This window comes from Melanotaenia boesemani, chromosome 11 (assembly GCF_017639745.1).
Source record: "Melanotaenia boesemani isolate fMelBoe1 chromosome 11, fMelBoe1.pri, whole genome shotgun sequence".
NCBI classification, from domain to species: Eukaryota; Metazoa; Chordata; class Actinopteri; order Atheriniformes; family Melanotaeniidae; genus Melanotaenia; species Melanotaenia boesemani.
This window is the reverse complement of record NC_055692.1, coordinates 5,251,303-5,278,560: the sequence shown is the minus strand read 5'-3', so window position 1 is coordinate 5,278,560 and position 27,258 is coordinate 5,251,303. Positions and strand designations below refer to the sequence as shown.

Below are 27,258 nucleotides of genomic sequence, written 5' to 3'. Positions count from 1 at the left end.
TAGTTATTACAATAAGATTGAGTAATTAATATACTTTGTCATAGTCATCAATTTCATTTGAGTGGACTCCAAAAACAACAATGAAACTATTTATATATATCTCATTTTGCTTTTGCACATATTTCTGTTTACTCAGTTGAAAGTCCTACGTGTGCACATATGATATCAACATAATAGCCTAATCTAAATAAATAAACAAATACGTAAATAAAAATTTTTATACCTCGTGCTAATGTGCGCATGTGCGACAGTTACCAAAGATGGTCTTTTGCCACTATTTGGAGATGGATAGCTCAGCATCGAAAACATTTACCCAACATTGAACTTTCGTGAAGATCCAACATACTTGCATACATCGCATCCAAGGATGACCTCTGTAGGGCCGCAGTCCTGGAGGCCTTATACTCTTAGATCAAGTGGACTGTACTCCTGTTACTAAGTATAATATCATAGGCTTTTCTGGGGCTATGGGACGGGGATTTTCTTTTTGTCTGGTATCGCTTTTCTGAACAGAGTCACTCTCTTGTTATTTTTTCTATCTTTGGCCGAGTCAGTCAGTTGAATTGCAGGCGCTGTGAGAATCGTGTTTACATTTTTTTTCCCCTCCTGGCTGTTTATTCTTCCGCAGACAGCTGACAAGGAGGGTAACAAGATGCAGAAGCCGCCAATGAGCATCACGGGGCTGTGTCGCAGATAGAAACCCGCCTGTCACGTTTTAACGGGGGTGGGGCTCTCCGTCTGTCTGTCCGTCTGTCAGATAATTTGACTTTGAAGGAGCGTTGCTGAGTTAATCTCACAGACATGAGCGGGAGAGTTGGAGACCTCAGCCCTAAACAGGCCGAAGCATTAGAGCAGGTACGTTTATTCATATTTGCACTTATTCATTATTATCTGTACAGCTTCCTCCATTAAGGGTCGGGGGGAAGCTGGAGCCTAACCCAGCATTTAAGAGGTGAGAGGCAGGTACATCCTGGACAGGTCACCAACATAAAATTAAAAGTATTAGTATTAAGTGCAAATATGCACTTAATAATAATAATATCAATAAATTGCTTTATCGTCACATTTAAGCCTCTCTTCTCTAATTATGTCACTTAATTAATTTCCTTTTGCCACGTGGGGTTTGGCTTAGTTTAGACCAGAAAGGCTTAATACCGCCAGAGATTCAGCGTTTTGCTTTCAGCTTTTGTAATACCACAGTTAAGCCTTATAGCTATTAGCTAACATCATTTACTGACTCAGCATCTCTTCAACTGTGGTCGAATAAAAAGAAGAAAATAGAAAAACGCTTAGATATCAGCCAACAATGATAAAGAGGTTATAAGGTATTTATAATAATTTACCATGTCTCTAAAACAAAATTAAAATCCATCAAATGTTCTGTTTCTATCAGATGGCTGAGATGACGAGGCATAAAATCCTCATTTGGTCTTCAAGACAGATGAAAACAAAGTCACTTTGATTTAATAAAATAAATATGAAATTCTAAACACTTAAAAAAGTGTCCTCTATAAACTGTAAAAGAATCCCAACTTTGTTTCTTATGATCTGCATCTTCTAGTGTGATTTATGGATTTGTTACTGAGGGAACATGGGCATGATTTTCTGATGGAAAACATTCCCATGCATGTGTTTTTACAACAGAGTTCTTACAACTTTACTGCAACAGTTTAAGAAAGACACTTTTTTCCTGTTTCAACATGACATGACAAGCCCATGAAGTAATGGACTTGGTGAGGGAAACACTATTTTATCTCCATCCTTCACCTTTAAGATGTTGTTAGATGTTGTCTGAGGCTGAAACTTATTCTATACTTAGTGAGCTAAATAAATAAAAAATCTCCCCATCCAGAAAACCTGAAGCCAGAAGAGTTTGAATTGTCAGAACTACACACACACACACACACACACATATATATATATATATATATTCCAAACTTTATTTTATTTAAAATCTTAGTTAATTATATATATTTGTTATTTTATGAAAAAAACTATATATAATTATAAAAATATTATAATTATAATTAAGAATGTTACCTCCCCGTTTAGAGTGAGCATGTTGTGGTGTCAACAAAAGCTCTTTTTCATCCACTCATCTGTTAATATGAGATGATTTCTTTTTCCTCCCTGAAACTGAAGTGGATATTTCTGGAAATCTGTTTAGTATGTTCTAGTGCTTGTGTGTACTCACACTGGACTCCATGAAGTGTTGTTGACAACATAAACGTGACATAAGAACCGCCTGGAACCGTGTTTGTACCCGTGAAAAACAGCCAACAGAAACTGCCATTTAAGTATGAAATTGAAGCTGAAACTCTGAGATATGAAGTGAAAAGCTTCACTATAAAAACAGAACTAGCTCTAAACAGAGAAGTGTCTTTTTGTTTTACTTCTTCAGCGTGAAGTTTTAAATAAATTAGTCCGTGAAAGTCATGTGTTTTTTTTTCTGTTATTTGTCTGTAGTTTCGAGCACGGGTACAAGATATTCTTCCTCAGCTTCCGGCTCAGCATGACCACTTCCTGCTGCGCTGGCTTCGAGGTAAGATTGAAAATCTCGAGGCTCCTGCAACTTCTCTGTAAACGAAGCTTGGAGCCTCTTCCCAGAAAGTTCCCAGGAAGTCACATCAAATGGTGGTTATTTTCCTAGAATCATTTCTCTGCACTCACAAGAAATTTTGTTTGTGTCAAAAAACAGAAGCTGCAGTGTTTTATTGCATAAAAGGATGTGGTGATGGAAGATGTGGAGAATGAGGCTTGCTCAGTTTTCATGTCTCAAACCACAAATTAAAACCAAACCTACTTCAGCAGGTTGAGCAGTTTCCTTTGTGTTTGACTGATCCCAGAGTTTGAATTTTCCATGATCAAGTGGAAACTTTGGAGGAAATGGGAAGCTAAGGCAGGTCTGTCTGTGATGAGGTCAGCAACAGGGGTCCAGCACTCTGTGTATCATACTAATCCAGAGCTAATCGCATTAAAGGTGCACCTCGATGGCAGCAGCCTGTCTGCTGCTGTGTTTCTGTTGCCTCCTTGAGTTCAATTTTCCTGGATTTTTAGAAGAAAGAACTTTCTCTATACCAAGAACCAACCAAGAGTGGCCTTGAGGGCGCATTGTTCTCCTTAATTAGGCTTTACTAAACAACCGTGGCGGTTGTGAAATGACGGCTTTGCCTCTGAAAAAGTGGAGCATGGACAACGAAGCTCTGTCACTCCATGTTATGTCACTCCAGCGTGCATGTAAAGAAGTAATTGTAATGGCAGCTGCGTCAATCTGCTTCATTGATTAAATGCGAGCAGACTGAGATGATTAACAACCTCATAATAATCTGGATTAAACCATGTGGTAGAGTTTATGGTCTCCAAACGTGCACAAAGTCAGGCCAAGCTCACCAGCTGAATGCATGTCCACATGAAAGATGTGGGAATAAATTAAGTCTTTCTAAAGAAATTTTAGCTGCAAAAAAGGGTTTAATGTTACAGCTGTGGTCGCTAAACTGGTTTGTTGCCTCTCTCTAGGGGTTTTCTTCTCTTCTGGTCCTTAAGGCAAGGTAACTTTATTTATAAATCCCATTTAACAACAGGAAACTTTCGGCCAGAGCACTGGACTATTAAAAACACATTAAGACACACGCAAAATAAAACATAAAAAAAAAAACAAAAGTCAACTACAAACATTCAGCAGACTTTTAAAAATGTCCAGGTTAGGAGCAGCCCTGATATGAGGGGGGAGGGTGCAAAGGAACGACCTCTCCAGAGGCTCAACCGATACCTGGGGACCACCAAGAGTCTTTGGCCAGAGTGTAATGACATAAGTAAGAAGGGGCTAAACCATGAAGTTATTTAAAAACAAACAATAAAATCTTAAAATCGATCCTCAGCTTGATGGGGAGCCAGTGTAAAGAAGCAAGGATTAGGGAGATGTGCTTATATGCCTGTTAAAAGATGTGCAGATGACTTTTGGACCAACTGGAGGCGGTTAAAGTATGACTGGTTTCTACCTTGGGATGGCGTGGCTCAGTGGGTAGAGTGGTCGTCTTGTAGCCTGAGGGTTCAATCCTTGGCCTGTCGAGCTCATGTCGAGGTGTCCCTGAGCAAGATACCGAACCCTGAATTGCTCCTGATGGGTCGTGGTCGAGCGCCTTGCATGGCAGCTTCTGCCATCAGTGTGTGAATGTGTGTGTGTGAATGGGTGAATGTGATGTATAATGTAAAGCGCTTTGGGTATTATTCCAGGTACAGTAAAGCGCTATATAAATACAGACCATTTACCATTTATCATTTACCTTTAAAAAGAGAGTTGCAATAATCTAACATGAAAAGATAAAAACATGCATGAGCCTCTCAAGCTAGTTAAGATCCATTTTTGACAACAGACTGAACTTGCAAGTCAATTCAAAACTTAAATTGTTGTTACTTATACCATTGAGTTTGTGTGTCAAAAACAGTGTTTTTTCTCAGATAAATCTGAGTATCATCAGCATAAAGATGGTAAGAAATAGGTCCTAAAGGTATGATATATAAAGAAAGTAAAACTGGGCCAAGAATGGACCCTTGAGGAACTCTGCAGGAAAAAGGGGCAGAACAACATCCACCAATGAAAAACTTCTACTACTAATAAATGATTGAAACGACATAAAAACAGTGTCTTATAAACCAGTGCATTTTTGGAAACGAGAAAGAAGAATACGGTGCTGTCTCGAAGGCAGCGCTCAGGTTTAAAAGCACCCCCCAAACCGCCTCTCACTCCAACTAAGAAAACCTTTATCTTAAAGCAGCTCCACCTTGACAGATAAAAAGAAGTTGAAATGACAACAGTTTAGTCTGGGATCATCTTCTGCTTTGTCAGCTGTGCTTGAGCAGTCACAGTTTCCTCTTCTGAACGCCTCTAAGGTCTAATTTCAATCATGAAATGGTTATTTCTGGTCTCTTATGATCACACGGCTGCACTTTGACACGTGGCCATTGTGTCTAAATTACAATAAATGTCCTGATTCGACCTTTCTCTGATTTTAACTTGCATTTTTGTACAGTAGCTTTTTTTATACCGATAAAATTTTTGCCTGCTGTTGACTTATTTAGAGACCTCTCAGCTAGAAGAAGCTAAGACCACAACATTATTACAAAATCTGTTGTCCTTGCATTTTCTCTGCATGTGTGCACCTGTTGTGAAAGATCTTGGCAGCTTTTTCTGAGAGTCATTAGATAGTAATCTGCAACATTATAAATCTTTATCATGGCACAACTTTATGAAATGTATATCTCTATTTTATGATGTGTTAAAAGGTCTCGGTAACCTCTATCCTCTTGCAGGGTTAATGAGGGCCAAAGCCCATGTCACAGTGAACTGGCAAATACTTCTCTGATTGTCACAAAGCCACGTTTATGCAACTTTATGGGATTGACACCTATTACCAATGCACACAAACATGGTCATCTGACAAAATTTTCCTTCATACTTTGCATGCTTGAATATTTCTGTGCTGTCGAGGTTCCAGTTATCCAGTTAGCTGCAGCAAAATCCAGTGCTGCAGGAAGTTATTAGCCTCCGCCGGGCAGACTGTCAGCTGCAGGGCTAATCACCTCAGAGGGAGTATTACACAACAAACTGTCCTCTCTGTTCAGCATCAGTCATACTGACACAGTGGTCATTAAAAGCGAAGGCCTTTGGATATTGATTACAAGTTTCAAAGTTAAAAAAAAAAAAGATTTTAATTTGTGGTATTTTTGCATTTCCTGACATGATGCCTCTGCGTCATGTTAGAAAGATGGAGCAGACATCAAACAGTGAGAGATGTCTGCAGCTGTGTCTGAAAGTACAAACAGGATTTGCTTTGGCTTTTTTTTTCACTCTGAGTAAATGAGCAGATGCAAGAAATAATTAGACATAATAAGAGGGTCTTCTTAGCCACATCCTCGCCTGGTATGTGTACAAAGGGGAGGGCAGATGTTTATGTTGAGGCACAGAGTGTCCTTGTTGGAGCCATAGCAGTGGATAATATAGCACCCTAACAGATGAAACGGAGATTGGATCTGGTGGGATTATTTCCTTGCTTCATCATTCAAATCCAGCTTATTTGCTGTAACTGTTTTATATGTTTAGAGGAATTTCTTCAGTTAAGCAGATTTAGCTTTAAGAGCCGCAGATCAAAGTATGACCATCGGCTGATGTTTTCAAGCCTTTCAGATGGGTTAAAGAGGCACTGTTATTTCAAAAGATACCATAGATTTGTGCAGGAACCGTGTTTGATTAATAATAATTATTACCTGGTGTTTCATGGGTTTAAACACAATCCTATAACTCTGCTTTTTCTCCTCATATTAAGCACTTTGTAACCAGTGTAACCATAAAAATTACACCATGATTCAAAGCGGTGTAATTGTGTAGATAACATTTTAAGACCAGTTAACATCTCTGAGAGTAAATGCCTGTATTTTTAACTTTCCTCTTTTTCAGCCAGAAACTTCAACGTCCAGAAGTCTGAAGCGATGCTTCGAAAGGTAAATGACTTAAATCCTCGTCAGACATGTTTGTATCTCCTGTATTTTTGTAACCAAAGTACAACCACGTAGGCCTTTTTTTTCTCTTTGACGAGTATTTAAAGAGCTAAACTTGGCTCTAAGAAAGGCTGTGTGGTACATTGAGGCAGGAGTGGCTCCAGATTAGCGAGGAACAGGTGATAAAGGGTCACTGTGGGCAAAATGAGTCATCCCAGCAGCTGGAGGAGATAAGACATAGAGTAATTGGATTAAAGAAGTGCATATGACAGAGTTGCCTTATTTACAATTAACCGTTGTCTACTACAGCGTAGAAAACATAAGAACCCAACTGGCAGAAACAACTCTGATATCTGAAACTGTTGGTAAACGTTTGCTCCTGAAAGCATACAGCAAACAGCCTTAGATTAGCTGCTGTGCTTAATATCATTGGCTCAACTTTGACTAAGCTTTAGCTGTCTTACTTTTTTAACTCAATCAGCATTTGCTTAAATTTACAGTCTAAGACTAAAACTGGCCTTTTAGACCTTTTAGTCTGATCATTATTGAAGCTCCCACTAACAAGCACAGATAATGAGGCTGGATATCAGATAGCTCTTGCAGGTATAGAGTACACGCATGTGATGTCACCGGGGCTTTATCTGCTACTTTGGAGGAACCCAACTACTGTTTCCATCTACACGTTCGGGTTTCTCACTAGTGAACTGTGTTAAAAACATGTCTAAACACAATTGAAAGAAGCGTCCTGCAGCTATAAGCTCACAAGAGAAATGGAGAGTCGTCACGATGCAGAAATACTAATTAATAACTTAGATCATCACAAGCTGCAGAATAAATGAATGAAGTTCAGGTTTAGATGTTTCCACCTGTTTCAGATTCAGACATCAGTGTTTACCTGGTGTTCGGTGGAGTTCCCACACCTGTTACCAATTTAAAAACTACTGATCATTAAATGTTCATGCAGCCACAGATGAAAACCTGAGAGTCTACAAACTGTCAGCTGCATCAAAACCATCATACTGATAATTTATATTTTAAGTAAATACTAATTTTTCTGCTGTTTTGATCTGTATGGGTTCATTTCTGGTAAATGAACATGTGAATATTAGACAGATGTTTAATGATTTAAAACAGAGGATTTAATCATTTTATTTAATACATCTTGTTTAAGCTAAAGAAGTAACAATATGAAAGCAAGCAAAATATGTGGAAGTATATATATATATATATATATATATATTTTTTTTTATAAAAACAATGAAATATACTAAAAATCCTTACTGGATCTGAAACCTGTCAGTAGGCCTGTCGCGATAAGCAATAAGTCAATTAATTGAACGATAAGAAAATAAGAGCACGATAAGTTTGCCGGCCGCGATAATTTTTATTAGTCCCCCCTTTACCATAGACTGTGTATGACAATAGGTTTCACTATGGAGTATTTCGACTAAACGCTCTGGTTTCTTGCGGAGTGATCTCTCTGGTGTCATACTTGACAGCAGCATGTTGCAGCACGAGCCGGTAAGCCGCATTTGTTTTGCAGGGCTGCCAACACGCAATGGCCGTGAGACTTGCGTATTTAAGTGGCTTCTCACGCTCTTGCGCTAAACCTCCGATTCTCATGCTGAAATATGTAAATAAGTCGAATGGAGAAATAATAGATGCAAGCACCTCCTCTTTTATCATTTCGCTGCTCCCCACATGTAAGCAGAACACACACATTCTAGCTTACGACGTCAGTACAAAGCCCCCACTTCCTGGTCTACCGTAATAACCCCTGTAATCCGCAGGCACATTACGCAAATAGAGTCAGCCTATATACTAGCGTATTTGACAAAATACACATTAAGAGCAATGCCGGCTTTGGGAGGATTCCCAGTGGGCCGCATTACTTTTGGGCCGGCGTCCCGGCGTATGTAAAAAGGCGCTTTTATTTATTTAGTTTATTGATCTTTGAAAATGTGTACTTGCATTATTATGGCATATGTCATTATATTAGTTGAGAATGGTCTCAAAATGACACATTAGCGCTTTGCGCAATATTATCGTTTATCCCGATAATTTCTGAGAAAATTTATCGTACAGCTAAATTTGTTATCGTGACAGGCCTACCTGTCAGACCAGTAAACAGAGAACAACAAACATCACAACCTGCTGGAAGAAAGTGACGTTCTCATCTGCACAACCCTGCAGCCAGGAATCCTTCCTACATGAACTCTCAGGTGTAAATGCAGCCATCTTTACTTTTGCTCACATTAAGCCCAAACTGTCCTTTATAGCCAACCCACGGTCAGCCGGCAGCGCATCACCTGGAAATGTTTCTGCAGAAGTCCACTGTTCTCTGGGATGTACTGGTACTGCACTGCACTGAGATGGAAACGGAGGATGAAAATCTGCTGGTTAATTTCCTTTAAATGCGCTGATCATTACAGCCGAGTACACAACTGTTAAAAGATGAAATACTCGTCAGAAATTCTGAGTAAGGCCGGGATGGAAGAGATGATGGCCTCTGCTGAGCTGCTGTAAACTGAACACTGGGTCTCCTAAAACGGAGTTCTCTCTCCACCGCCCTCCCAGTTCACTCAGAATGCTACGGTCACATATTTAATTCTTCCTAAGCCTCTGTTACTAGTTGTTGCTCACATAAAGTCAAATGAAATTAAGAATGCTTCATTGATCTATTGAGGTAAAATTAAATGGTAAATTTAAAATTCGGGAGCAGCAACGTTTCCGTGTTAGCATCAGTTAATCTGTGATCGACCTCATGCTGCTTTTTCAAGCTGCTTTTATCTGAATCTCACCGTGTCATCATTTATAACCAAGTTATCACTTTAAAGATGAGGACAAACAGGTTTCAGAAGTCTCGAGATCTTTTGGTTTGTTGTGCAAACCGACGCTGTGCTGCCATGTTCTGTTTAGAGAGCAGAGGCTTTCGTCTGCAACCCTGCAACATAAACTTTAAGATTAACATGCTAGCTGAGGCCTGTAAAGTCTGAGATGTAGCTCTTAGGTTTTTTGGAGTTTCTTTGACCCTTGTCTGACTTTAGGCTGAACTTACTGGGATGTCCACTCCTGTAAAGACTGGCTGTAGAATAATGGAAATATTGGCAAAAGGATACAGAAATGTTCACACTTGTTGATTATCAGTAAATCTGATTAGCAGCATTTGGCTGCTCTTCCCATCTTTATTCCTGCTTTTTCTTTTTTGTAGAATTTCTCTTTTTTTTTCATTTTAAGCCCTTATGAAGACCAGATGATTTTTAGTTTATCCTGATATGTAAAACCTTAGAATGGAAAGAGGATGTATTGTTTTTATCACACGACAAAAGGAAATGGAAAAAACTCATACAGCATTATTTCTTCCCTTTAAATTGTGTTGCAACCTGAAACATTTCTTTGTGCTTGTAATTATATGTTGGAAAGTAAAGTATGTTTACACTGTAGTGTTCACACAGCACAGTTATCCCTACCCTGTTGACCGGCCATTTTTTACTTCTTCTTCTGTCTAAAACCTTCTAAGCCATTTAAATCACTCTGTTGATCTTGGACTTGTCTTCGCGGAATCAGTCTAAAAGAAAGTAAAAAAAGATAAAAAATGTCTGAACTCAACATGAATCCATTTTCTCTTTCCAGCATTTGGAGTTCAGGAAACAGTTGAAAGTAGACGCGATAATCACTGACTGGCGAGCACCAGAGGTAAAACCTATTTAATAAACTAATAACTTTTCCAGAACAGAACTGATGTAAAGATTGAAAGATGGCTGCCTTTTTTCTGCAGGTAATAGAGAAGTATCTGTCAGGAGGTATGTGTGGCTACGACCGGGAGGGGAGCCCTGTCTGGTACGACGTTATTGGACCTGTGGATCCCAAAGGCCTCTTCCTGTCTGCCTCCAAGCAAGACTTCATCAAGTCCAAGATTAGAGACTGTGAGATGCTTCAGAAGGAATGTAACCTCCAGTCAGAGAGAGTAAGAGCAGAGACGGCTAACATCCGTCGCCCACTTCACTGTTGATACTGAAATGCTCTGACTGAAGTATGGTGGTGTTATAGAGGAAGCATGGCTTGATCAAACGTAGGTAAATAAGCTACTTCATGCCAGATTCAATGTTACTGTACCTGCTTTGCCAATGAATGTAGTAATAATGTGTTTAGCAGAGATTTATAACCAGCAAGCAGAGAGAGGAGTAGTTATTTGAAATAACTGCTGAAGCACCCAAATTATCCCAACATAGGATGAAAAAAGGACAGTCTCACAAGAAAAATACCCCACCGCACACTTCTAGTGGGTCACAAGAGATTATGTATTTATATTTCTTTTAGTTTTCATTTAAGTTTTCTATTTAACTTCAATACAATTTCACCTCTTAGGGTTTTAAAGTGTCCGACAAGGTCGGCCTGCTCAGAGGATACCTATAGCCGACATGACATCATCTTTTGTAGTTTCAAGCAACCGTGCTGGAAACCACTGCGTTAGTTTATTTTTCCAAAAAATCATTTTCTCGTTGGTTGGCCATGAAATGAAATCTGACTTCTAAAGTTGTTTTTTTTTTTTTTTTCAAAGTGCAGAAAGTTCTGAAAATGAAGATAAAAGTCAACCCATTCGCCTCTGGCCTCTGACATAAACAGGGTATTTTCATCCAAATGTCAACAGCTCACCGGATATTTTCTCTTCTTCAGAACATTCTCTGTAAACCCTGGAGATAGTTGTGTGTGAAAATCCCAGTAAATACTCAGGCCAACAAACATGCCACGTTAAATCCCCTTTCTGCCTCATTCTGACGCTCAGTTTGGACAACAAGTCGTCTCGACCACGTCTACATGACTAAATACACTGATTTGCTGCCATGTGATTGGCTGATTCAGATACTGGTGTTAGGCAATTAAACAGGTGTACCTAATAAAGTGGCCTATGAGTGTCTCTATAAAGATACATGTACTTGGTATGAAGGCATATATCAATATGTTCTGAACTCATTAGTAAATGTAATTATCCTGGTGTATTTCCCTGATTAAGACTAATTTATTGCCATATTGTCCCTTGTGACATAAAAATTCTGATTATTATTGTGTTTATTAACTGAATCGGCAGTGTTTTTACAAATTCTCCTCCATGGTAAAACTATGACAGCTGTTTTTGTGTGTTCCTTAGATTTACTTTGTGGATTGCCAGTAATGAACCACTTGGTAGATTTAATGGGGATGAACGACTCTATGTTGTGTCATTTATTCCATATATATTAAAGTTTTGTTTTTTCTCTGTCATGTTTGTTATTCAGCTGGGCAGGAACATCGAGTCCATCACTATGATCTACGACGTTGAAGGTCTTGGACTGAAACACTTATGGAAGCCTGCTATAGAAACATATGGAGAGGTACGGAGTCTCCAACATTCAGTGTGGACATCATAAACGTTACAGGACATCTAACTTTTGTTGTTGTTGACTTCTTTATTTCCCCTCTGCACCAGATCCTTCAGATGTTTGAAGACAATTACCCAGAAGGCCTGAAGAGGCTGTTTGTTATTAAAGGTAAATTCCCCACTTCTTAGTTTTCTCTCCGTTTTAACTGCATTAGTATCTGATTTTAGGAATTATTAGGAATTTTTTCCTTTTTTTGTCCTGCAGCTCCCAAACTTTTTCCTGTGGCTTATAACCTAGTCAAACACTTTCTGAGTGAGATTACACGACAAAAGATCTACATCCTTGGGGGTGAGTTTTCCATAATGTTAAAAAAAAAAAAAGGTTTTAAATTAACTGAAAAAGGTGTCGTTATTCTGCTTTTACAGCCAACTGGCAGGAGGTTTTACTGAAGCACATCGATGCAGAGGAGCTGCCGGTGATATACGGAGGCAAACTCACGGATCCTGATGGAGATCCTCGCTGTCGGACCAGGGTGAGTCAACACACCTAGAGATGGCTTTTTTGATGGCTGGTAAGTTGGAGAAGACGAGTATCCGTCAGTTATCCAGTCAATAATTTGACCTCATTGACTTGGTTGCCAGGGGAATTAAAATGTTAGACATGAAACTTTTCCACCATTTCAACTTTCTTTGGTACTTTTTCTTTAATCTTGAGACACAGATCTGATGTTATGGGACAAAGCTGCTGATGATTCCTGTCAGCTACAGCAGAACTTAAAGCTTCATTCAATCAACTTTTATCTGCTAGATTTTTAATGCAGATATCTGCATTAAAAACAATCTTTATTATCTCTGTTCTTTGTCAGTGTTTGTTATGACATTATAACACATGTTGTATCCTAAACCACTGATTATTAGTTTTGTTTGATGATCTTTTTGGCATTTAAAAAACAGGAGGTCATTTTTGCTCTGGAATATTGTAAATCTTAAATTATCTATGTCGTCACAGTTCTGAATTATGCATTGGGGATGTTTGAATATTATATTACCAACAGGTGTTACAGCATGTAACTTTGAGCCTTTCCACAATGTTTTAGCTCATAAAATCACACAAAAAATCAATTAAAAGTATGAAATCAAACAGAAAAGCAATTCTATTTACAAGCTCGGACTTGATCAAAATCTTTTTTTAGCTTCTTTTTCTGCAAAAAAATAAACTTACATGATGTCTGCAAGGTTGTTTCTGCAAAGTAAACGAGTGAATGTGAGCAAGCGTATGACGCGATGTGGTGACGAGGACCCATCTTTAGGGAGATTTTATTTTTACAATAAAATAAATGGTGCTGGAAAGGCAAGATGATCCAGAAAGTAAACTATGAAATGGATACTGGTCGAACATGAAGACCACAGGAACAAGCAGCAGCAGACAAAACAACAATGATCTGGCACTGAACAAAGAACAACCTGGAGCATAAATACTGAAAACAACAAACAAGGAGCAGGTGTGGCGATCACAGGGACACATGACGTAAATTAAACAGAATACACAGCGGGATAGGAAGTAAAAGCTAATTACAACACAAACTAAACCAGGAAAAGAAATTTAAAAGGGAAAGAACCAAAACTAACACAACAGAAGAAACCATGACAAAGCTTTGCTATCGACAGGCTGCTGATAAAGCTGTTAATTCCTAAACATTTTGAAAGAATAGGAGCAAAAATGAGCATCTAAGTAACTTAAATCCAGCTGTTAATTCTTTCCATGATGCTGGAGTTCTTATTTTATTATTTATTACTTTAAAACTAAGGATAATTTTACATCAAATGTGTTCAAATACTTAAATTATAAAACTAATGTAACAAATAAAACCTAAACATGTGTACTATGCATGATATAAGACAACTTCACAAATGAAAAGAATGATAATAGCACTGTGTTTCAAAGCTGTTGTACTGGATACGAGTCTGGTTCCAACTACAGCCGATCAGCCTTTCTGTAGAGGTAAAGTCAGCTGAATTAAACCAGGCGCTGAAATAGTGGACTATAGCTGCTTCTGAGCTGGTTTAACATGTACAGACTAAACTTTTGCCTCCTGCCTTTTTACTTTTACTAATTTGCATCATGTGCTCATATAGTTTGTAGCAGCTTTGCTTTGGCAAAACACTGGTGTGCTAATATGAATTGTGGGCACTTGCAATGTTTTCTATTTGACTGGCAAATATGTTTCATGTGAGCTCTTTGACCACCAGGCTTTCCCATCCTGGCCAAACAAGTAATACATAGAAATCATTTTCCTAAGCAAGTCATTTCTCATCCAGGCTACGGGGGCCAAACTAAACACCAGATATTCATTGTTCTGCTGATGTTCCGGCTGTTATGAATGAGGCAGTTTGGGCACAGGCAATGATGACGCAGGGGCTTTTCTTGACTGGCTTGCTGTAGCAAGATGAATCTATTTTACAGTCATTTAGCAGATGCTTTTCTCCAAAGTGACTTACATCTGAAGGGAGCTAGGCAGTAGCATTAAGCATTAAGCCTGAGGATCTAACTGGAAGGCGTTAATATTCGTCTTCTGTGAGATTTGAACTCAGGTCTCTCACATAGGAGAGAGAAACCCTGCTAACTGAGCTATCCAGCCAAATTAAAACCAGGCATTACTCTTACTATTTTCACTATTTACAGTACACTCACCAGCCATTTCATCAGGTCCACCCTGCTAGTACAAGGTCGGTGCCATAGATGCAACATGCTGTTGGAAACATTCCTCGGGGGTTTTGCTCCATATTGACATGACAGCATCACACATTTGCTGCAGATTTGTCGGCTTATTGTCATGTTCTAGAAAGTAGTTGGAGATGATCTGAGCTTTGTGACATGGTGCATTATCCTGCTGGAAGTAGCACCAGAAGATGCTACACTGTGGTCATAAAGGGATGGACATGGTCAGCAACAATACTCAGGTAGGCTGTGCTGGTTAAACCAGGCTACGCTGGTACTAAGGGGCCCAATGTGGGCCAAGAAAATATCCCCTACACCTAAAACAACATGCTTTCATGTCGTTTTCACCAAATTCTGACTATCATTTGAATGTGGGGCTGAAATGGAAACTCAGAGCAAGCCGTTTTTCCATCTTATATTGTCTAATTTTAGTGTGAATTATAGCCTTAGTTTTCTATCACTTTGACCATGTCTACATGCCTAAAGCTGCTACCATGTGATTGGCTGATTAGCTATTTGTGTCAGAAAGTAATCAAACTTTATCACGTGGCCAGTGAGTATAGTATGGGTTGTAGGTTGTGCTGCATGGACAGGGAACTAACCCACAGGGAACTACTGAAAACACTGAGGGGTAGGATGAGGTGTTGGGTATGGGTAGCATGTTGTGGCAGCCCACATCCGGTAGTGACATATCCCACTTTATCCCACCTCGCTATGCAGAAGCATAAACCATTTACAGCCTCAGTTTCTATTGTAGTCAAAGCATAACCAAGCTGGTAGCAGCCGCTTCAGTAGTGCAGCACCACGAGAAGTCAAGGATACTGACCCGTGTTTGTCACCGTTTCTGTAGATAAAAAGTTGGGCCCAGGACAGATGAGGAACAGCAGGAGAAATAATCATTCTGACTGCGTTCAAGACTCTTGGAATTGAGATGCTCAGCCTCAGAATGTTTTTTGTGTTTTTTTCCCAACTATTTCACTTTTCCTCTAGTTAGCTAGCTGTGTGTCCTTGACATTGTACTGTATTATTTTGGTTTATTTCTTACCTGATAACAAACCAACGGTATGCAGGCATCTAGACTTGTGCAGCTTGGTTGCAGCATACAAAACAAGGCATGCATTAAACAGATAACTTTTTCTCTCATTAATAGGAATAAAACTGCATTGCTTGTATAACACTTAATGAAACCACAAAATTACATAGAAGTGCTTTAGGCTAAAAAAAAAAAAAAAAAACACATGCTGAAGAATACAAGACAAAACATGAATGAGATAATATAATGCAGGAAAACACATCCCACACTCAGATGGAGACCAGCAGGAGATGGAAAAATGTGACTTTATGTGGCCACTAAGTGATAAGCTGTCAGAATTACTCATGAGTTAAATTTGCTTTAGCAAAGGGAACAAAAATACAATTTGAGACAATTAAGTTGACAATAACCAGTGCATTATCTGGAGAAGCTGGTTCAAGAATCAGATAGTTAGTCTAGACAAAATAATGCTCTACTGACAGAAAGCTTTAAATGTGGCTTCGTTATGAGCTCCTGGATTATTTTACCATGTGTTTGAGTGGATGGAAACGATTAAAGCAGGGATGCAGTGATCCAGCACTGGGACAGGGATGTAAAGTCGGGTGTCCAGTGGTGCCGTGGCGCTACCCTTCCCTGGTGGATTTACTGTCACAGAAGGAAATTACAAATATCCGAAGTTGCTTACTTTAAAAACTGAAAATGTTGAGCCTTATGCATCATGTGAGGTTTTTCTTACTATTTTTGTCCTTTTGGTTATTTAGTTCTGCACAATTAATGCAGAAAAGGGGTTTTAAAAGTGTTAACCTTCATCAGGACCTACCTGATGCTTTGTTTACTGTTTCCTGTTCTTTTTTTGTTGTTTATGAACGTTGCTAATTGATGATTTATTTGAAAGATAATTTCTGCAAGAGTTTCAGAAAAGTGATCAAAGATGAGTTGGGTGTCCAGAAATCAAAAAGGGCTCAGTGAAATGCTAAAGATCCACACATAATTATGAGATCGACAGTCATACTATTGAGATTTAAAGTTACAGTTATGAGATTAAAAGTCATGATTTTGAGATTAAAAGTCATAATGATATTCAATCCAATCCACTTTATTTCAACTTATTCGGTCATGATCAGGAGACGTCAAGTCATGACTGAGTTTCAGTGTCAATTATAAGATAACACCTTATAATTAAGGGATTCAAAGCCATAATTATAAGACTTAAAGTCATAATTAAAAGATTTATAGTCATTATTTGTATTTAAAGTCATAATTAAAAGTTAAAATTATTCTAAATTGTGTCTTTTAATCTCATAATTATTACTTTCACTCTCAAAATGATGACTTTTTAATCATAATTGTGACTTTAAATCTCAGTTTTATTGCTGTAAATCTCACAACTATGAGAGACTTTTTAAAATATTTTTAATTTAAAAGTGGGGGGAATGGGCTTCCACACTAGTCACCCTGTAGGCAGATGCTGCCACTTACACATAAAGGGATTTCTTGTCTGCATGACCCACACTTGTTTGCATGCATTTGTGTAAGACAGGACAGACATGTTTATGCATCATCAATTTCCCTTTGATTATCAGACGTATCACATATATCAGACTCACACATCAGATGTGTAAAAGCTTTAAAAGTACATAAGAGCTCTTGTGAAATTGCCAGTTTAGTGGCAGGAAAGTAAAAGGTCTATGTGCATGTTAGAGTGTGGAGACTGGGTTACCGCCATCCAGTAAACTGAGCTCAGATCGGTGAATCGCTGCCCTCTGTTGGTTTGGTCTTGTATTTTGATGGTACCTGAAACTTGCATGAATTGGTTGGTTTGAATTTCTGTGAATAAATAGGAAAGTGTGGGGAAGAAAGAGATTGTTTTGCTGTCTATGACATTCTTGTAATTGTCTAAATTAGCCAGTTCATGTGCAAAAGAAGAAATATTACAAGCACAGTAAGTGAATCTTTCCTCTTTTTCCTCCACTTCTTCTGCCCTCCAATCTCACACTCTTTTTAAATACATATATTTGATGGCTGTATGTTGACTCTGTGTGTCTGTGTTGCAGATAAACCATGTTGGACCAGTTCCTTCGTCTTACTATGTGCGGGACCATGTTAAGGTGGATTATGAGCAGTGTATGACTGTCAACCGAGGTTCGACTCAGCAGCTGGATTATGAGATCTTGTTCCCGGGCTGCGTCCTCCGGTCAGTGATTTAAATCATACTGCTACTACAACTGTTAGGACTTTTAATATGTTGTTAAATCTTAGTTTTAAATTAATAAGATCTGCCTCATTTCTGGGTTTATAAATAGATAGAAACCTGGAATACAAGAAGCTGTAGTCAAGTAGATTAATGGCACTGACAGTGTTAAACCCTTTTCCTGGAAAGGTCTAATTCCCTTCGGCTGTTTCCTTCCATGAAAGGATTCAGATCACATTCAGGTGAATTTAATCATCTCATCAGAAGCTTGTGTAATTAAACCAAATTGCAGCTTTTGTTCAGCTTTTAAATTGTGTGGCCTCAAGTTTGACGCAGATTCATTTCACAAGTTAGCACTGTAAAGACGACATGAACACAAAGTGTAAATGCCAGAAGCTAAGATATTATTTTTAGAAAAAAGGAACTTTCTCAGTAGTAAATCGAGGTCAGACTGAGGGTTTGATAGAGGGACGTACATGGAGCTCTAATACACTTTGTGAAAACTGGATTAGCTGTTTACAGAGCAGGATCAGGCAGACTAAAAGTTAGTGAAACACCAGAAGATGAATACATCAAGCTTCGCACAAATATTTTCCAAAGCCTGTATCGTATTATCTCAGATGATAAGTAGCAGCTCTAAACCACTTGGGAAATAAAACAACAAACAGGTTGTCCTGAGGTGGCTGTTATGAAGAGAGTAGAAGGCGGACAGCAGAGATTACTAATGGACAACAAAAACTCACATGACTTTATGCACAAGAAAGGTGATATTATGATAATAATCTAAGCATGACTGACACAAATATAGATATTAGAGCCCGACCAATATGAATATTTAGAGGCTGATGGTGATTCAGAAAAAAAAAAAGGAAAATCTGATAACCGATTAATAATATATATATATATATATATATATATATATATATATATATATATATATATATATATATATATATAATTTAATTTGTTTTATTTGAATTTGCATTGTAAATTTTTTCTATGCATTAATATAGCTACCAGTTATACTGATTAATTTATCTTTAGTTTTCGGCCATAGGTGTATGCTATATATATAAGCAATATAATGAGTGAAGTTAACAGCAAGACATTATTTATGCAGCCTCTGATGCCCTTTAATGTTAAATTACATTTTCTCTACTTCAATATTTTCTTTGCCATGAAGTCATATGAACCAAAATAAAAACCTTTCTCAGATGTCAAAACATGGCGACAGAGTTGAAACAGCTTTTTCCTTTTATCATTGAGATGTGAGAGTTATTTAATTATATATAAACATTTAATTGTCACAAATAGTCTGGAGCTCATCAAAGTCACATACAAAGGAATCGAAATTACGTTTCCCACTGTCCCACGCTGAAGACAAGACAGGACATTTCAACAGTGAAATAACCATTAAAAATACAGAGGGGAGAGAGTTCAGCATCCTAACCCCCTGGTGGATGAAGCTGTTGGTGAGTCTGGTGGTACGGTAATGGAGGCTCCTATACCTCCTACCAGAGGGCAGGCGGCTGAACAGGTTGTGCGCAGGGTGGCTTGCATCGATCACGATTGCGATCGCTTTGCGGGTGAGGCAGGTGGTGTATATGTCCTTCTGGAAGGGGAGTGGTGCACCAATAATCCTGCTGTGTTCACTATGCGCTGCAGGGCTCTCCTTTTGTAGTCAGTGCAGCTACCACCCCATAGTGATGCAGCTGGAGAGAATGCTCTCAATGGTTCCTCTGTAGAATGTGGTCATGATGGGTGGTGGAGCACTTTCCCGCTTGAGTTTGAGCAATAAGTAGAGGTGCTACTGGGCTTTCATCGCCAGTGATGCAGTGTTAGTAGTCCAGGAGAGGTCTTCGCTGATGTGCACCCACAGGAATTTGGTGCTGCTCACTCTTTCCACAGCAGCACCATCGATGGTAAGTGGCGGGTGTTTGATGTTGCCTCTCTGGAAGTTGACAAAAACCTCCTGGGTCTTGCTGACATTCAACAGGAGGTTGTGGTCTCTGCACCACATGGTAAGAACATCGACCTCTTTCCTGTAGTGAGTCTCGTCGCCCTCATGTTACTCCACACTAACACAGTGAGTTGCTGTTACAGCCTGAGCCATGTTCTAGTATTTTCTGACAAAGTAAAACTAGGCATGAAATGAAATCATAAGACAGAGAGTAATAATCATCATTTTAACTTCCCCCCCCCTCTCTGCTTCACATTGCTCCTCCTTAAATGCATGTCAACATGCAGCTGACGGAGTAACTCTCAAATAAATTGTACACGTGTTATTTCTGCAGTCACGTACTGGCTTTAAGTTGTTAGCTAACGCTATGTTAGGTTGGCATAACCACGGCCATGTTATTGCTAACATAGACCGGAAGCAACATAAACTAGATCAGCACAACTTTAGCAATGCAACAAAAATGAAAAGCATGACCAACGCAACAAAGCAGGGGTCACTAAACAGAGTTAAACTGAAACTGGAGACAATTAATTTCACAGCGTTGTTATAAACATACCACTCTTCAAGCTCGGCTCGGCCCACCACTGTGGTGCTGCCTGGCTGGAGCTAGACAGCGGTGAGGATTGAGTGAAGTAAGCTCCATCTAGTGGTCAAAAGGCACAACAGCATCATTCTGCAAGACTCCAACACTTGACATCATTTACTGTTTTGTGAGTAATTAAGAATATATCACTGTTTAATCTAAAAAAAACTCCGGCCGATTATAATTATTTTGAAAAGGACCGTAATCACCCGATTATCAGCCAGGCTCTAATACAGTATCTCAAAGATGTTATAAAAGAATATCAAGGTTTAGTTTTTATAGTTTGGTGTCCTGTAAATCAAAGTTTAATTTCTATAGTGTTGTCCCATGAAAAGATATAATGAAATATTTGCAAAAATGTCAGGGGTGTACTCACTTCTTTGAGATACGGTAGATATTATTATATATTGCATTTCAGCTACTTAAGGGTTACAGTTCCTGATGTTTAAACCAGGGGTGGAGCTAAAGAGGTCACCACTAGCTACCTCTAAAATCTGACTGGACATCACAGGCGCCACTTGAGGAAATTCAGGTGCCATACTGTGCCCCAAAACAACCAACGAAACTTCTATGGACCTTTTTGAACTTGTAAATATTTCTACTTGGTCATCCAGATTACTAATATTTTAATTTTTTTATGTCTCTCTAATGTGACCACGGTAATCACAACAGTGTGTGTGAGTGTGTTAGTGAGTAACAATTTCTTTTTTATATGGCCCCCAAGCAGTGGCAAATTTAGCCATTTGGAGGCTTCAGGCAAAAAGTCCTTTGGGGGCCCCTGTATCTACCAATCTAATGTACCTTATATGTATATTCTATGGATATTACAAACATTCATATTTTCTTAAAGCATGGATGTGTGCAAATTAGGGGTGTCAAATGATTAAAGTTTTTAATGAGATTAATCACAGTTTTCAGATTAATCATGATTAATCGCCATTCACGGCTAAATATGCCCGTTTTTACTGTAATGTATCACCAGAATGAGCCGATGCTACAAATATTTACTGTTAACTGACCTTCTCTTGGGTAAATGTTAGATGTCCAATGGTCAGGAAATGCTAATGTACATTGTTCTAAATCATCTCTACCACGTTCTAGATCATAACTCAGAATTCATAAAGTATCATCTCACCAACCGTCTCCATGGTGATAATTTCTGTCCTAAAACCAGCAGATGTGACGACTGAAGTTAAACAGCCAACACGGATGAAGGAACTCTGATAAAACCGATGACCTGGATGAAATTAAAGCTTTTTCCTTTTATCATTGAGGTGTGAGTGTTTGTGCAGCAGTGATAAACGTCTTACAGCAGCATCACTTAAAGCAAACACTTGTTGATCAACTTGAAAAACGATTATAGCGTTTTGTGTTGGGCTGTGTCCGGACTAACAAGGCCAGAGGATCCTTGCTGTAAACTAACAAATATCTGTTCACCCTCTCGCCATTTTTCGTTAATATGTAATCGTTTGCTTTGTGAATCTGCGGCCATTTTCATTTTGTTGAAAACATTTAACTTTAACTTGGACTGACCCCTGCTCGGGCCTGAGTGCTGGGTCGTCCCGCTGTCACTGGGGAGGGAGGGAGGAGAAATGCTGTCACTCACCATAACTTGTGCATCATCCTATCCGTCAGTTGGTGGATCACTGCTGGCAGAGCCAGAGCCGCTTGGATTGACTGGAGGACTGCCATTGTGATAGAAGGAGCTTCAGCTGCAATGCTAACAGCGGTGTGAGCAAATGATGCAGGTTTCTCTTGCTCCGCGGCCGCCGACAGTCCCGCTGCTTCGCTGCCACAGTTCCAGTAAAAAGCTAGAAAGCTTTGGCAGCTTTGAAACGAACTGCTGCCTTTGGTCTCCCTTTTTCCTCTTTTGTGACATATTTTCGTATGCTCGCTTCATTTGGATTTCTCTCTTTTACAGTTTGTTGTTTGTACTTTTACGCGCCGTAATCATTTCCGCATACAAGCAGCGTGATACGTAACATGGAAGAGTCCATGTAGTGCAGACTGAAGGGGTGCACGGTTGGTAAAAGACCGTCAAAACACAAGCAAATGGTCAAATTAGACATTCCAGTGCTACTATTGCAAAGAGATTTTGGTTGAAACAATGTACTATGCGGAAAACAGTATGAAGAAGGCATTTTGGGGGCCCCATGGCCACGGGCCTTGTATAAGGCCTGGGTCTCCAGGCAATTGCCTGGTTTGCCTAATAGTACGGCCCGCCTCTGTTCCCAAGATTCTAAGGGCCGTCCCCACGACGCCGGATTGCAGCAAAACCGCTCAAGTATTTTAGCAAACCACCCTTTCATCCCCACGAAGCCAGGGATTAGCCTCCATGAAACCGACCATGTCTGAGTGTCATAGACTGAACTGCTTTTACTCTCTGAAGTATTTTATGATACATCGTGTTAAAAACAGCTGCTAGATTAAAGGACTGCAGGAATCATAATTCAGACAAATGTCTTAAGATTTGAATGAGTGTATTGGAACGGTTGATTTGTTTGCACGCGTTTGGGCCTCTAGGGGGCACAGTTCTTTTTGCATGGCCCTTTCCATGCAGGTTTAGTACTGCAGCTTCAGCCTATAGTAAATAAAAGGAAGTGATGCACCAGGAAGTTCCTGTTTCTATGGGTAATGAGAATAGTGGTGTGCTTGCCAGGCTGAAGGCTCATTCTTTATCTCCGGCCATCCGTTTGTTCCTAGCCCTTTCAGTGGCAATATAAGTAAGTTCAAGTGTTTGTCACATTGTTAGACTATATTTAGCCGATTATTATGTTGATTTGTAACTTGATTTGCATTATTTATATAGTCACCGCCACATACTGTATTTTCTTGTGTGCCTTGTTATGTATATCTTGAGAAGTTCTGTCCTACTGTATTCATGTAATTTGAGCGAAAATAACATGCTAATATATGTAGCTTCTGAATATGACATTGATGCCCTAGGTGTGCTAAATTCTGTTCTTCCTTTTATTTGTCTATTTCAGTTTCACACTTCCGTGTAGTAAATCTTGTCCAACTACAACACCTGTCTGTTCCTTGGAGGATGCATTACATGGGAGAGTTTAGCTGGCTGTCAATCTCAGTATAGGACAAGAGTCACACTGGGTGCAACAGTACAATGAGAGATGTTTCACTTATGTGATGTGACCGAACCTCCAATTAGATGTCAGTTGTCTGCAAAAAGTTATTAATCTTTAATTAAGACCAACTTTCAGAAGATTGTGGCTGGCAAGGCAAGAGGTTAAATGAAGAACAAGCCATCTGTGTTATGTGGAGCAGAGCATAACGATCCAAACATCTTGTTTGGGTATACATCCCAAGGGCATGACGTGGGTTAACTCTGAGTAATCCAGATCCAAGGATGTTTGTTTCAGCCTCAGGGTTAAAGGAGAAATTGCAATTCAAGGAGATAATGATATTGCCAGTAAAATTTGTAAAATAGGTGAATCCCACTGATGCCAGCATGTATTTATATTTAGAGGCCACTAGAAAGTTTAATTACTATGTGAGTTGATACTAACAGTTGTCCAGTTTCTCCAGTAACAGAAAGTCTTATTTCAGGAGCCAGTATTTCTTTGCAGAATAACAGATCAAGTTGTATACAGGTTAACCAGCTCTGTTAGCTTTTTTCAGAGAAAGTTAGCATGTTTTATGTGACAGATGAAAGCGTATAAAGGATAACCAGCATTGTTGGCTTGTTTTAATGTGACAAAAGTGTATACAGACTCTACACATTCATATGTCCGATTCAAATTCAGAATCAAAATCTGTCTTTTTAAAAGATCAATTGTTCGTGAGTTTATTAATAGATTTTTTTTTAAATCTGAAATCTGTCGTAGGTGGCAGTTTAGCAGCGAAGGAGCAGATATTGGTTTTGGGGTGTTTCTAAAGGCTAAAAAAGGTGAGTGGAAGAAGGCTGCTGAGATGCACGAAGTCATTCCTAGCGAGCGATACAACTCTCACTTGGTGCCTGAGGACGGATCATTGACCTGTGAGCAACCAGGAGTTTGTAAGTACCCGTATCTGTTGATCTAAAGTCAATGCAGCAAGAAATTCGGCCATATAATAATATTCCACTTTATCTGAAACAGATGTGCTGAGATTTGACAACACCTACAGCATTTTCCAGGCCAAACGAATCAGTTTTACCGTTGAGGTCCTGCTTCCTGACCACCTACAACCCTCACAGACCAATGGGAAGTCTGGCAAACATTTACAAGAGGAGAGCAACACCAAACTGTAACAACAATGATCAGTAATGTGTAGCTTTTACTCATAAGCACAGCCTGACATACTTGATGTGAACAGGAACATGCTGCCAATAATTGTAAATTAATAACATTATATCTGAACAAATTACCCTTTAATTATCTCAGATGGTCTTATTTACATTGTTTACATTTAGAAACCTCACTCATTCTGCACTTAAAAGCGGTACCTTAATGTTTTTTAATGTGTCAGTGGGACATTTTACTTTAGTTTGTTTTGTGTAATATTCAGCCTATTTGAATATTGGATGTGGATCAGGCAGTACCCATGTAAGCTACATCTGCAACATTTAAAGCAGCAAGCTGAAAGATTTTTTTTTGTTTATTTAGTAAAATAATGTTTTTGTCCTGTTGTAAACTTTGTTTGTTAGAATCTGCTGTTCTTCCAGTTGTCATGTAGCAACACTATCACACATTACATGTAAAAGCCTGTCTATTCATTTATTTTTTAAATGGTTATTGGTTGATTGTGGCTTACTTGAAGGCAGGTCTGTTTTTCCAATGGTTTATTATCCACAAATTTTTTCCATGTGCAGACAGCATTCCATAAGTTATTTTTACATACAAATATCTTTTAATTGTTTAGTCATTTTTTCTTATAATAACTATTCATGCCATTTTAGTTACATTAATGTTTATGAAATCTCTGCAATATTACATATTTAAAGTGAATGAGAATGAATTATGGTAAATAGTGCTGATCTCACCAATTGATGAATGTATATGATGACGCAGCATAGTCACACTGGTGTTGTTTGATCCGCTTCCATGGATAGTCCGGTCTGTTTTGAGTTGTGTAAATGTGCATTCAGACTCTGGTGCAGACTGAAGAAGTGAACTCTAGTCCACTTGAAAATCAGAGGTTTGTGTCCACTTTCAACTGAACTCTGGTGTGGTGTGCTGACCGTGGGAAAGGACAATTCAGTGGACCAATAAGAAGAAGCGACATGCTGCAACAATTGGACATCTTGCTGCTTCTCCTTCTACTCTAGCTGGACAGATTCATGTGAAAACTGCACTATGTTTGAACACCAAAGTAAAAACTGAAATCCCAAGACTTAATAAATGTATTGTTCCTTCATCTTTTCCTCTCGATGACAAGTCGTTTTCAGTACTGGCCAATCGATGAGCTGGATTTTCTTGTTGGTCGTTGGTCATTTAGAGGAACACTGGCCCTTAGTGAGCAGTTGTAATTAATTAACATGGTCGAGGTGGTCTGGATAGCTTGAATAAAGTGCAGTGTGAAAGCAACCAAGCCAAAGGATGTACAAAAATTCCTCGCCCAATCGAACTAAGTCCCCCAGACTTTCCCAGTGTGAATGCGCACAGAGTCTAAATAAAAGGTTTTTCCACCTTAATGCATTTAGACCTGCTGCAAGTTCTGGGTATACTTGTATATTTATGTTATGTAGAGCACACCTCTGTTCCTAATGGGTTGAAAGATGAAGGAAAAAAGTTAAGGAAAAGGAAAAAAGATGGTTTCAGATTTTAACACTGATTCTGAGAGTTGTTCCAACCAAATAAAGAATTGTTTGGTCTTTCACTGACACTGCTTGACTTGATTTTAGGAAGGGGTTGTTTGGCTTCCAAGGATAAAGGACTTTTAGTCCTTTGGACTTGCTGAAGGTCTTTCTGAATTTTTTTCTCTGGACTTTTGCTACTTTTTTGTTATTAAACACTGACCTATGAATCTTTAAAGCATTAAAAAAGATCCTAACTCGGGGGATAAGACGGTGCCCTGTCGATGATTGAGCGAAGAAGTGGCTTCCAGTTGGATCTTTAGGCACTTTAACTAGCATCCTGTCACAAAACACATTAGATCCCATGTTTTTAGCTCCATTTATGAAAAATGCTGAGACAACAGTTTTTTGGTTTGTTGTTGTTTTTTTGCCAGCATGGTTTTTGTTTTCATAATTTTCAACATGAAATTGCAGTTTCCATCAGGGCTTAATAAAGTATTTTCATTAATTTATTTCATGGTGTGCAGTGTGTCCTTAAAAAATAAGTAAATTTGGGCAAGTGGAAGGCAAAATAGGTGACAGGCTAAAAGCAAACAAGCTAAAAAAAAAAACAACAAAAAAAGCTATATCAGATGAAGAGGATCTCAGAGTGATGCCCTAAAGGAACAGGAATAAATCCAGTAAAGACCTGACACAGGACGCCCGGATCTCATTATGGAAGCAGCGTGGGATCATCTGGAGCAAAAACAGAACAAAAGGCAAAAACATCCAAAGAGAAGCTTTGGAAAGTCCTTCAAGAAGCTTGGAGAACTATTTCTGAAGAATAATTAAAGAAATGACAAGAAAGTTTGTATAAGGACTGAGTAAACGTGTTCATACCAAATTTGCTGTGGTCTATTGGTTTTTGTTTGCAGTTCTGGTTTTATGTTATTTAATTGTTTGTAGTTTCATGGATTTTGATGTTAGGGTACGTAGTGGATAAATTACCCAAATGCAGGGTGAAGAGGCAGGTGGATAAGGATAACTGAAAAAGCAACACAAGACTAAGAAGCAGACTAAAGAACAAGAGGGATGACAACAGGAGAAAAATAACCAGGATTGGGCAGGCAACAAGAAACCAAGGTGTATAGATGCACCGAGAACAACTAACTAAATGAAGAGCAGGCATGTATGAACAGGAAGTAAAG

At 38.9% G+C, this 27,258-nt stretch overlaps 1 protein-coding gene across 1 annotated transcript; it reads left to right on the top strand.

The window, feature by feature from the left end:
- The first annotated feature begins 274 nt into the window (after window positions 1–274).
- On the top strand, window positions 275–26,743 carry LOC121649096 (SEC14-like protein 2). Its single transcript, XM_041999650.1, has 13 exons — window positions 275–439; window positions 629–855; window positions 2,467–2,542; window positions 6,455–6,498; window positions 10,129–10,191; window positions 10,274–10,462; window positions 11,772–11,867; window positions 11,963–12,023; window positions 12,120–12,203; window positions 12,281–12,387; window positions 17,661–17,800; window positions 24,183–24,352; window positions 24,435–26,743. The coding sequence occupies exons 2-13, from the start codon at window positions 802–804 to the stop codon at window positions 24,584–24,586; spliced, it is 1,236 nt and encodes a 411-aa protein (XP_041855584.1). The 5' UTR covers window positions 275–439; window positions 629–801; the 3' UTR covers window positions 24,587–26,743.
- The last annotated feature ends 515 nt before the right edge of the window (window positions 26,744–27,258 follow it).

Bases quoted from the DNA above. Each gene is read 5' to 3' on its own strand.
- LOC121649096 (XM_041999650.1), top strand. From the start codon at position 802: ATGAGCGGGAGAGTTGGAGACCTCAGCCCTAAACAGGCCGAAGCATTA. The intron at 10,192-10,273 runs GTAAAACCTATT...TTTTTTCTGCAG, and splicing joins CTGACTGGCGAGCACCAGAG to GTAATAGAGAAGTATCTGTC. The intron at 24,353-24,434 runs GTAAGTACCCGT...TATCTGAAACAG, and splicing joins CTGTGAGCAACCAGGAGTTT to ATGTGCTGAGATTTGACAAC.